At 40.5% G+C, this 11522-nt stretch overlaps 2 protein-coding genes across 2 annotated transcripts in view; both read right to left on the reverse strand.

Moving 5' to 3' along the window:
- trappc13 (trafficking protein particle complex subunit 13) overlaps positions 1-1250 on the reverse strand; it is a 10727-nt gene extending 9477 nt beyond the window's left edge. Inside the window, 1 exon segment of the mRNA XM_069168080.1 lies at positions 1128-1250. Within this exon segment, the coding sequence (XP_069024181.1) occupies positions 1128-1173 (46 nt within the window). The 5' untranslated portion in view covers positions 1174-1250.
- Positions 1251-2668: 1418 nt separating this feature from the next.
- On the reverse strand, positions 2669-5278 carry LOC138204555 (lysosomal membrane ascorbate-dependent ferrireductase CYB561A3-like). The gene is made up of 5 exons (XM_069159856.1): positions 5026-5278; positions 3592-3800; positions 3338-3480; positions 3094-3247; positions 2669-2921 (listed from the first exon to the last, which is right to left on the reverse strand). The coding sequence occupies exons 1-5, from the start codon at positions 5210-5212 to the stop codon at positions 2895-2897; spliced, it is 720 nt and encodes a 239-aa protein (XP_069015957.1). The 5' UTR covers positions 5213-5278; the 3' UTR covers positions 2669-2894.
- Between the last annotated feature and the right edge of the window lie 6244 nt (positions 5279-11522).

Here is an 11522-nt window from a genome sequence, read left to right on the forward strand (position 1 = left end):
ACCAAACTAAGACGGTTAAAAAAAAAAGTGTTATTGTGAAAAAAAAAACAACAACAAAGGATTTCATTTTTAGGTGGATTATCAAATACAGAACAGCAATTTAAAAGTTTTAAAAACAAAATTAGTTTTTTTTTAATTCAGTCACATGGTTTACTAGACGTTAAAACTTCTTAAATAAATTTTGCTCCTGATCTCCAACATGTCGACGCCACCTCAAATTACTATTACGTCTGTGCACCCGAGCCTTATTTTTTTTTTTTTTTAAAGTACGATGTGCGGTCAGAACAACTTGTGGAGACGCATCTCTAAATTTGGTGATTTTGACATTTGGTATATTTTATATTCCTTGAAAGAGTTGAGAAACTTCTACTTTTTAACCTAAATAAACAACATCAAATCTTAATGGTAAAAAGATCAGGCAGAGGGATGAAGTCTATTTATTTTACTGTAATATACCATTGACATTTACACACACACACACACACACACAATATATCTCACACACACACACACACACACACACACACACAATATATCACACACACACACACACACACACACACACAATATATCACACACACACACACACACACACACAATATATCTCTCACACACACACACACACACACACACAATATGGTAAATAAAGTGTATTATTAAACTCTCTATCTTTTTACAAACGTGTCGAATTTTTAAAAGATTGCGTCAAATCTTCCACGTGAAAAGAAACCAAATATGTCTTAATAAATGTAAAGTACCATCAAACAGAAATACTCAAAGTGAAGTAGCTCCAGCTTGTACCAGTACTCGAGTAAATGTATTTAGTTACTTCCCAGTGCTGATTTCTAGTCAGGCCAAGCAGTGAATTAAATACACTCACGGAATAAATGAAAAGTCTTCACACTTACAATACTTTAGGTACATTTTTGCTGCTCATATTTACAAACGTGTAAAAGCCAGCAGCCGCGTTTATTGTTCTTTTAAGAGAAAACGTCCCGATGCCGTCTGAGCTAGTTAGCTGCTAGCAGCTAACAGCGGCCACCAATGACAACATTTGTTTTTCACGCCCCTAAAAAAAAAAAATAACCGCTGAAGACAGAATATCTGAGCGGACGGCAGATAAATACCTTTTAACGCGAGTAGATGTTCCTGTTTCGCCTGATTTACGTCCATTGTGGCGGAGGAAACGCTTTGATCAGGGTGATGTTAGCCACTGTGCTAGCTGGGTGTTGTGACAGGCCGGCGCACTGAACTTTGAACTTACAGGAAGTCCGTTTCTTCTTCGTCATTTAATTTGGACAGACTGCAAGCTCCTCCCCCCTCTAGATGTGGTACTGCCATCTAGCGTCCGGAGTGGGCGTTACAATAACAAAGACTTTTCTTTTCTTTTCTTTTCTTTTCTTTTCTTTCCTTTTCTTTCCTTTTCCTTTCCTTCCTTTCCTTTCCTTTCCTTTCCTTTCCTTTCCTTTCCTTTCCTTTCCCTTTCCTTTCCTTTCCTTTTCTTTTCTTTTCTTTTCTTTTCTTTTCTTTTCTTTCCTTTTCTTTTCTTTTCCTGGCTCGTGTATGAAAGTAATTTCATTTAACATGCATATGACGCCAACAGACTTAACAAACTGGTTAAGAAGGCCGGCTCCATCATCGGCTACAAACTGGACAGCCTGGAAAAGGTGGTGGAGAGGAGGACGCTGAACAAACTATTATCCATATTGGATAATCCTGACCACCCTCTCCACCACCTGCTGCAGGGACAGAGGAGCACTTTCTCCAAAAGATTCCTCCAGCTCCGCTGTCACAAGGACAGATACAGGAGATCATTCCTGCTGACCGAAATTAGTCTGTACAATAACTCACCTCTGGCAAAATCCATCACATAACAATAACACTGTTGACTGTGTTTCTTGGTTGTTTGTATATAATATATATATAGATATATACTGTACTGTATATACTGTGCATTTTATATTTTATATTTAATATTTTTACTGCCATTTTACTGCTATTTTATTGCTTTCTATTATTCTATTATTATCTATTGCTTCCTGTATGCTGCTGTAGCGAAAAAATGTCCCCTCGGGGATTAATAAAGTAACTACCGAACCTAACCTAACCTAACCTAACCTAACCTAACCTAACCTAACCTAACCTAACCTAACCTATGATGCATGTTACTGTCCTCTTTGTTCTTGGAATTTTATGTACATGGCTGTCTCGTGTATGAAAGTAATTTCATTTAACATGCATATGATGCATGTTACTGTCCTTTTTGTTCTTGGAATTTAATGTACATCCATCACTGCATATTTTCTGCACTTCACACCGCCACTGAATAATCCTCAATAATTAATGTTGCACTCCACTGACATCTAGTGGTGACACGAGGCAATACCCTCAACACTGCAGCTTCAGTTCATCGGTTTGAGAACATAATGGTTAGGTTAGGTTAGGTAGTTACTTTATTAATCCCCGAGGGGAAATGTTATTGAACAATAACACTGAAATTCCTAAAGGCGCTTTGCTGGTGGAGCAAGGACTCAGGAAAGTTCAAGCAGGTGCAACTGTATTTAGTTTTATTTGACGTCAATCAAATCCTGCTTCAACAGTTCAGGTCAAAAGAAATGTAAGAAACGTATTTCAAAATCAATTTTCCTTTATTTCTGTGAAGTACAAGAACAATTAACGCACAGGAAAAATGTAAGAAATTAGAATTACAGAGATTTTATTTTCCTAACAGTTTCAACCAGCCATCACCCAACATTAAAACAACATGGGGAGGAATCAGTCCAATTTTTTTTTTAATTTTTTTTTTATCCTTTGTAAACATTGAAAGCACCACAATTTATTATCTTGCTGAAATAAAAGCACCTATCGACTCCAGACTCTCCGTGCCACGGTTTTCATGTCCTGCTCTCACTGAGCAGAGGCTGAAATTGAAATGACATTTCGATTATTATCACATTTAGAAAGTTAAAATACACATACAGAATGAACATGAATGAATGCTGGCAATAAAATGACACATTTAATTCCACTAACATCTCATCTGTATTATTTAACCCAAACAGACACCGACGATTGTTATGTAATCATACTCACAATATTAGCATCATCCATTTCTGGCCGCATCCATTGCTTTTTGGATAAAATCCCATAGACAACCATCATAAAAATCATAATGAGGATACCGAGGACATTTGCAAATACTGCCTCCATAGGCAGCAAGGTGTAAGCGCCGTCAGGGCCCTCGTGACTACAACAGAAAAATATTATATTATATATTATATTATAATAATTTGGCATTATAATGTTGTTCATGTGTGATTTTGTCGGGAGCACTCACAGTTTCTCGTTGATGCCGCTGATGCAGGACGCCAGACTGAGCATGAGGATGACTTTTCCCAACCAGATGTGGACGGGTTTCAGGTAGCTGCGGAACCACCTCGGAGAACAAGGCAGGATGAAGCCGATCAGGCCGAGGACCCACTGTCCATTCAGGGACGGGGACAATTAACAAAAAGAGGGTGAGTGATCCTTACAGTTTCTTACATAGAGTTGATAATATTAACATTGTTATATCTGAGTAAATATTCACACCTGGAATGCAAACAGGACGATGGCGCAGATGCCCACCCAACTGTGCAGAGAGTACATGTGAGGGATTTGGAGACCTTTGTGGTAGTCAAAGATGGCACACATGCCCAGGACGGACAGGAACAGAGCGGACAGCATGAGTCCGGCGTGCACCAGCTTCAAAGTGTACTTATTCTGCTTCCAGGTGAAAGGGATGCGAAACACGATGGCCGCTGCAGAAAAAAACACAGCATTGATTTTCTATTATTATCACTTTAGAAATGAAATGGAGTCACGTCATTGGGTGTATTTGCAATATACAATAATTACAAAATCCATTCGTTTTGATAACTGATGGATAAAATAGTCCAGGCTCAGTCAGCAGTAACAAATTATCATTTCGACATTACCTTTTTTTTTTTTTTTTTTTTTTAATGTTGCGAAACAAAATCTGGATCAATTTCTGGAACTCTCTTTTTAAATAAATATTTTTCTGTACATTATGTTTGCAGTCTGTATTAATGCACCCCTGTATCCACTCACTGTGTGGGAGGAGTTCAAAACTTGCACACACAAGTTGTACCAAAAAAAAAACACCTGTTCATAAGCATTTTTTTTTCAATTATTTGTCACCAGCTCTAAAAGGAGCTCAAAGGAATTGATTATGAAAAGTCCAAATCAATATATTGACTTTTAGTGTGGGTCAAGCTCCACAAACACTGGGTCCTAAAAACTTCTATAAAGAAACACAAAGTCATCTTTTGATACATTAAATGCCTCAAATTTGCATAAATGAATACTTTTAAAAGGACTAATTTACATCTCAAACCTAATCTAAGAAAACAGAGATTACCAGTGTCATCTTCTCAGACTTTAAGATCCTCCCAGAGCCACAGACGACTTTAAATAACTGTTTTTACATGCTTCTTGTGACTGTGTGCAGATCTTCACATGTAACGTTAAGGGAGGGCCCCTTTAGGTCAATATTGAGGGCCAAAGTTTTGCAAAGGCCCTATTAATAATGCAAGGCTATTATTATTAATGTTCTTTAAAAAAAAAAAAAAAAAAAAGCCTGTTCGGCAGTTCTTAACTTGTTATTATATTGCATTGTATAACGGCATATGTTCTGTACGTATGAATGACGGCAACCCAGTTTATTTCCCCTTTTAAGATATCGTGGTAGGATGTACAGCAACCGGTCTGATTACATTATATTAGAGGAAAGCTGAAACCTATTTTAGTTTCCCCCCCCCCCCCATCCCATTTACACCAATAAGAGTGGACTAAATAACAGAAACACCCGACGAGTTCAAGTCGAATCAAACACCTGCTTGTAGTTTAAACAACAACGAAGAAAAAAACATTACAAACTTCAGGATTTATAGTTCATCAGAGCCTTCAGTTTCCAGATACGTGTACCTAATAAAGTGGTGTGAAGGGGCTGACGTCACCGCTTACCGTTGCCGTACATGACGGCCAGCCCGCACACCATGAGCACCGCGTGCCAGTTGGACTCGAGAGCCGAGCCGTTCCAGGAGAAGCCGCCGCGCCACTTCGTGTTCCAGCAGCTCACGAAGAGCACGCAGAGCAGGCTGAGGCACAGACCCAGCCCGAAGGTCAGGTAGAAGTACACTGACGGCCTCATCCCTGCGAGGGAGACAGAGGCGGGACGGAGGACGGAAACCAAAGTTATTTTTGAATGTAAAAACAAATTTATGACTATGTGGTAAAAAAAAAAAATAATAATAATAATAATAATAATAAAAAAAGGAGTCTGAAGCTCCAGATTGCAGAAAAACGTAAAACAAAAAAAACAAAAAAGTTTTGAAAAGTATTATTGAAAATGGACTTGAGCTATGGAATTAAATATACGGCCAGTTTCATGATTATTATTAGTTTTACTGATGGATAAATAATAATTTACTGTTGCAGCTATGTACTATTGAACAATTCAAACACTGTAAAAGCCCCAAATGTTGAAAATCAAATGAAAGTTCTGTAAATTACTCTTTTATCTACTTGAAACGAATGAAATATTTCATACTCTAAGTGCAGTATGAGGTTGTTGTTTTTTTTTTCCCAGGGTGCATCAGTACGTCAGAATTATAGAAAAAAAAAATTGAAATTTATTGTCTCTTCATGTACTTTCAGAGCATTTGTGATCAACACTTTGTTCTGAAATATTTATTAAGAAGGAGATGTAAGTGAGAAATAAAGCTGACCACGTTTTGAATGAAGAAACTATGGCGCTAAAACTCATAATATGAAATTAGGCATGAAATTTGAATGCTCAAGTCAAGCACAAGCAGCAGCCTGATGTCAAAATCGGAAGAACAGAACATAAAATATTCTACCGCTCTTCAATGCACACACACAAACAAAAAAAAATCAGTACAAACATGATTGGTACTCACCAGTCGAGTTCTCCTCTCCCTCATGCGAACCTTTCCCCCTTTCTGCTCTTTCTGCTCAAAGTTCCCCCGGTGCTCTGCTTTCCAATTTTATATCCAGTTCATTGAAGCAGTCTGCGTGGTTTCTGGAGATAAACAAGCCTGGCAGTGGCGGGTTGGACGGTTTTTACCGAGAGACCACATCTGTTTGTTTCTTTTGGCGAGTTGCGACGAACAAAAGGATTACATTTTTTTTTTGCATTAACCTGCTCGTTGAAGTGAATTGGTCAAAAAAAGAAAAGGTTATAAAATCCAAAACGGATTTCAGGTTTCGTAACTCACTTTTGGCTCCTTAATGTGGATTAACCGAGTTATATGAAAGAAATGGCGTAACAAACCTAGCAATCTATTAAACCTGATGATGGTTTGTTAATAAAATACAGCAGAGACTTTTACAACTTGTTTTACCCAAGTTTCTTTATAAAATGTTGAAAGAAGAGCACAACGAATTCTATATTTTGAACATTTTTTTTACAGTTAATTTGGACAATCAAAAATAACCTTTTTAATGTATTCGTTTGTGTGCGCACAGTAAATGAATAGATAGGCAAAGGTGTTCCTCTACACGTCGCAGTGCCTCGTTGTTTTCTAGGTTTTGTATGGGAGCGAACGCTTTCGTCGTCGTTATCCTGCGCAAACACAGACAGAAATTGACCCTGCGTTTCAACATCCGCACCAACATACTATCCAGTACGCCAGAAAAAGTATTTAGCATGTCCCGGCGCGTAGTATGTTAAACGTAGCACGCCGAAAGTACCGGGATGCCCGGCCACATCTGCTCGTATTTCGTAGTGTGCGGGGGGGGGGCCAGCGTGCTGCGCTTTCGTTTTTTTTTTTACGACGACGCGGCACGTCCCGGTTGTGCACGTGCTGCTGCGCAACGGCCGATACTTCGTGAGGATATCTTGCCGTCATAAAAAGGAAAAAGGAACAGCGGGCGGTCGAGACAAGCGGTCGCCTACCTCGGCTACGTGCGGGAAGAGGCGTAGCCACGGGACGTAAAGGATCTTCAAAATAAGTCGACACAAAAATGTTTCTCTCTTTACTAAGCGCTGCCATACCGCTGCGGGACAGAAGAATGAGTGTTTGTTGAGTGTGGGAAAAAACACCTAAAAACCCAAAGCTGCAAATATTTTGGCAGGTGATGTGTTCACGTACTGGAAGTTATTTCAGGTCAGCGCAGAACAATGGGGTGCGATCAAAATTCCTGCGCTGTGCGCGCGCACACACACACACACACACGCGCGCAAGAGTCCTGGCATTCGTTGGTGCACCGAGGGAAGGAGGTCGTCCGGCTTCCCGAGTCCGAGAGGCCGCCTCGCCGACACGCACCCCGGGGAAGCACCGGCGAAATCTTTACCTCCATCACTGAACCGTCCCTCAGTCGCGCCGTCGTAGGCCGAGGCGGCCGGGGGACCTCGTTTATGCGCCCAGCTTCTTTCCTCTCGCGCTTTCACCCTCCGTACACTCATATCTCACCGTTACATTTCATTAACTTCATGTTTTTTTGTTTTTTTTTACTCTCTTTTCCCTTTTTCTTTCCCTCTGCCGTCAGAGGTTCCCCCCCCCCCTCCCCTCTTTAAAGAGGAGTTTTTGCCTCCCGGCTCATGTGGGACCTGTTGAATTGTTGGGGTTTCATCCGTAAAATGTTGTAAAGTTCTGCTGTAAGGACTTTTAACGTGTTAAGTGCCATGAAATATCCCGCTTTGCGATTTGGCGCTATATAAATGAAACTGAGTCGAATTAAATTGAATCAACAGATCGGGAGGAGACGGAACGAACACCCGGAAGCTCCTTCGACGTTCCACGCGTAGGTTCTGACTGACGCGAGAGTTCTGATTGGTCGGGACTGCAGATCTGCAACTGTGATTTCGAAATAGAAAAAGACGTATTCCTTTTGACCTGGATTAAAATGTACATATTGTGTTTTTCAAAACCCAATTTTTTTGGGCCGATCGGCGCTTTTATACAATGACTAAATTTATTTCCCTCAATTTGACTTTTCTAATTCCTTTTTTACCATCTTTCTACTTCTCATTCTTCATTGCACAGCAGCATTTTAAGCTGCTTTTACGTTTTACTTTGGAAAAATCACTGAGGGGGTGACAAATAAAGCTTTTGAATCCTTGCATTTTCTGTTTTGGAGTACAACCTCGGACATTATCAATGAAACGCAATCAACTTTTCCACTCCGGTGAACATATCAAGGCTTAATTTCAGCACAAAAACAAAAGATTTGTATTTAATTATGCACATTTTGTTAAAGCCATTTTAAGCATATATTCTGCAAGTATTTAAAGAGAACAAAATAAGTTATTTTCCTTTCTGCATATGAGGAAGAACATGCAAACAAATGCATTTTAACACAAATTAGTTAAACAAAACAAAAGTTGAGCATCTGAACTGCTAATTCACCGATGGTAAAGTGGCAATAATGCAGCCGTCTTCCCAGTTTATTACTTAATCATCTCACTTCTGCTTTTCCCTCCTATGTACAGTGGTGTGAAAAAGTGTTTACCCACTTCCTGATTTTTTATGTTTTTTTTTTTTTGCATGTTTGTCACACTTAAATGTTTCAGATCATCAAACAAATTTAAATATTAGTCAAAGATAACACAAGTAAACACAAAACACAGTTTTTAAGTGTTTTTTTTTTTTTTTTTTTTATTAAAGGAAAAAAAATATCCAAACCCACATGGCCCTGTGTGAAAAAGTGTTTTGCCCCCTAAACCTAATAACCGGTTGAGCCACCCTGAGCAGCAACAACTGCAATCAAGCGTTTGCGATAACTTGTAATGAGTCTTTTTACAGCCGTGGAGGAATGTTGGCCCACTCATCTTTACAGAGTTGTTGTAATTCGGCCACATTGGAGGGTTTTCCAGCACGAACTGCCTTTTTAAGGTCACGCCACGGCACCTCGATAGGATTCAGGTCAGGACTTTGACTGGGCCACTCCAAAGTCTTCATTTTGTTTTTCTTCAGCCATTCAGAGGTGGACTTGCTGGTGTGTTTTGGATCATCGTCCCGCTGCAGAACCCGAGTCGGCTTCAGCTTGAGGTCACGAACAGACGGCCGGACGTTCTCCTTCAGGATTTTTTTTTTGGTAGGCGGTAGAATTCGTGGTTCCATTTATCACAGCGAGTCTTCCAGGTCCTGAAGCAGCAAATCAGCCCCAGACCGTCACACCACCACCACCACCAGATTTTACTGTTGGCGTGATGTTCTTTTTCTGAAATGCGGTGTTACTTTTACGCCAGACGTAACGGGACACACACCTTCCAAAAAGTTCCAACTTTTGTCTCGTCAGTCCACAGAGTATTTTCACAAAAGTCTTGGGGATCATTAAGATGTTTTCTGGCAAAAATGAGACGAGCCTTAATGTTCCTTTTGCTCAGCGGTGGTTTTGGTCTTGGAACTCTGCCATGCAGCCATTTCTGCCCAGTCTCTTTCTTACGGTGGAGTCATGAACACTGACTTTTACTGAGGCAAGTGAGGCCTGCAGTTCTTCGGATGTTGTCGCGGGGTCTTTTGTGACCTCTCGGATGACTCCGGCCGCTCCCGGGAAGGTTCACCGCTGTTCCGTGTTTTCTCCATTTGTGGATAATGGCTCTCACTGTGGTTCGCTGGAGTCCCGAAGCTTAAGAAATGGCTTTATAACCTTTTCCAGACTGATAGATCTCAATGACTTTCTTTCTCATTTGTTCCTGAATTTCTTTGGGTCTCGGCATGATGTCTAGCTTTCGAGGACCTTTTGGTCGACTTCACTTTGTCAGGCAGGTCCTATTTAAGTGATTTCTTGATCGAGAACAGGTGTGGCAGTAATCAGGCCCGGGGGGGGTGGCCAGAGAAATTGAACTCGGGTGTGATAAACCACAGTTAAGTTATGTTTTAATAGGAGGGAAACACTTTTTCACACAGGGCCGTGTGGGTTTGGATTTTTTTTTCTCCTTTAATAATAAAAAAAACCCCTCCATTTAAAAAACTGCATTTTGCGTTTACTTGTGTTATCTTTGACTAATATTTAAATTAGTTTGAGGATCTGACACATTTAAGTGACAGACGTGCAAAAAAAAAAAATTTGGAAATCAGGAAGGGGGCAAACACTTTTTCACACCACTGTACTTCCTGCTCTCTGTTAAAATATATAATTATGATAACGATGCTCCTAAGCTGGCGTGTGCACGAATTATCTGCACGCCAGGTGCGATGGCAACATCATTTTTTTGGTTTATTTTTTTGGGGTTTTTTTTGTTTGCAGAGCTGCCAAAACGTCCCCTTAAATTACACTCGGTAATACACACAGTCACTACCTGCCGTATTTTCCAACTGATTTCACGCCGCTGGTGATGATAAGAGCATCTGACACCCAGCGTGTTTTTTTTTTTTTTGCACCTGTTCAGAATATTTTAGTAGAGAAACATATTTTTCTAAGACATTTTCTTTTAACTCTATGTGAAACTCTCTGAATTTAGATCCTTTTGAGATCGAAATGAAAAGCAGAATAACGTTTTCTGGTAGTTAAACATCCAAAAACTAGAGTACACGTGCAGCAGTTGTGGGGATGTGAATTATTATCTCTTTTAAAAAAAAATTAAAAAAAAGTTTTTAAACCAGATAACGACGGATGTTCTGCATTGTCGACAGCGTGTGGGCTGAATTCCCGTGGAGGGAACGGGCATCGGCGTGAAGAAAGAGTAGCTCTATTTCTGCAGTCATAAACCCCCACCGATTGGTGAAACCGTGCGGCCATATTACCACGTGCATAATCAGAGATAACCCAGATTCCCTTCGGTCGAGTCGCCCTGCTCGATCGGTCACCCGCCACTATTTTTCAGCTGCGATAAAAACAATATATATATATATATATATATATACTTTTTTTTTTTTAAATGCTGAGAAAAGAAACACCGTGCAGCTACGACTGTGAATATGTGAATATTTCCCGCTGCCCGGAAGAACGTTGAAATAAAAGGCGCCAGCGAAACATCGGGGAACCGTCAAAAAGAAGAAGTCAAACAACAACAAATGGGACGAAGAGGGGGGACACGCAGACATTAAAAGCTCTCCTGCATTGTGATGGACGGCGGTTGAGACATTTTCCGAGCTGCTCCTCTTTACTCTGGCAGCTCTTCAGTGAAAACCTCATATGTAGATATATCCATATATCTCAATTAGAGATCCCGAGACGTGTTATGAAGAAAAATGAACAACAGACTTTGCAAAAAAAAAAAAAAAAAAAACCCCAACAAATTCTCACGAGCAGTTTTCTATTAGCGCTGCCTCTCGTGTGGATGATGATGGATTTCATGCGAAGAGGCAACTCCCGTCGGTACCGAAGGAGAGACCGAAAGGGCCCATAAACAGACCGGGGCGCGACCCGAGGCCCGTTCGGGACGATCGTAATGAAAGTTTCACCGGGAAGACAATTGCAAGAGACGAGCAGAGACAGGAACCCCCGGAGAGGGGGGGGGGAAGTCAAAACACGGCAGTCGCGTGCGAATTCTG

Source organism: Embiotoca jacksoni, unplaced genomic scaffold (genome assembly GCF_022577435.1).
Source record: "Embiotoca jacksoni isolate LCO1_2020_lvr unplaced genomic scaffold, fEmbJac1.0.p SCAF_10, whole genome shotgun sequence".
NCBI classification, from domain to species: Eukaryota; Metazoa; Chordata; class Actinopteri; family Embiotocidae; genus Embiotoca; species Embiotoca jacksoni.

Bases quoted from the DNA above. Each gene is read 5' to 3' on its own strand.
- LOC138204555 (XM_069159856.1), bottom strand. From the start codon at position 5,212: ATGAGGCCGTCAGTGTACTTCTACCTGACCTTCGGGCTGGGTCTGTGC. The intron at 3,248-3,337 runs GTGAGTGCTCCC...TTTCTGTTGTAG, and splicing joins AGCGGCATCAACGAGAAACT to TCACGAGGGCCCTGACGGCG. The intron at 2,922-3,093 runs GTGAGTATGATT...TTTCAATTTCAG, and splicing joins AAATGGATGATGCTAATATT to CCTCTGCTCAGTGAGAGCAG.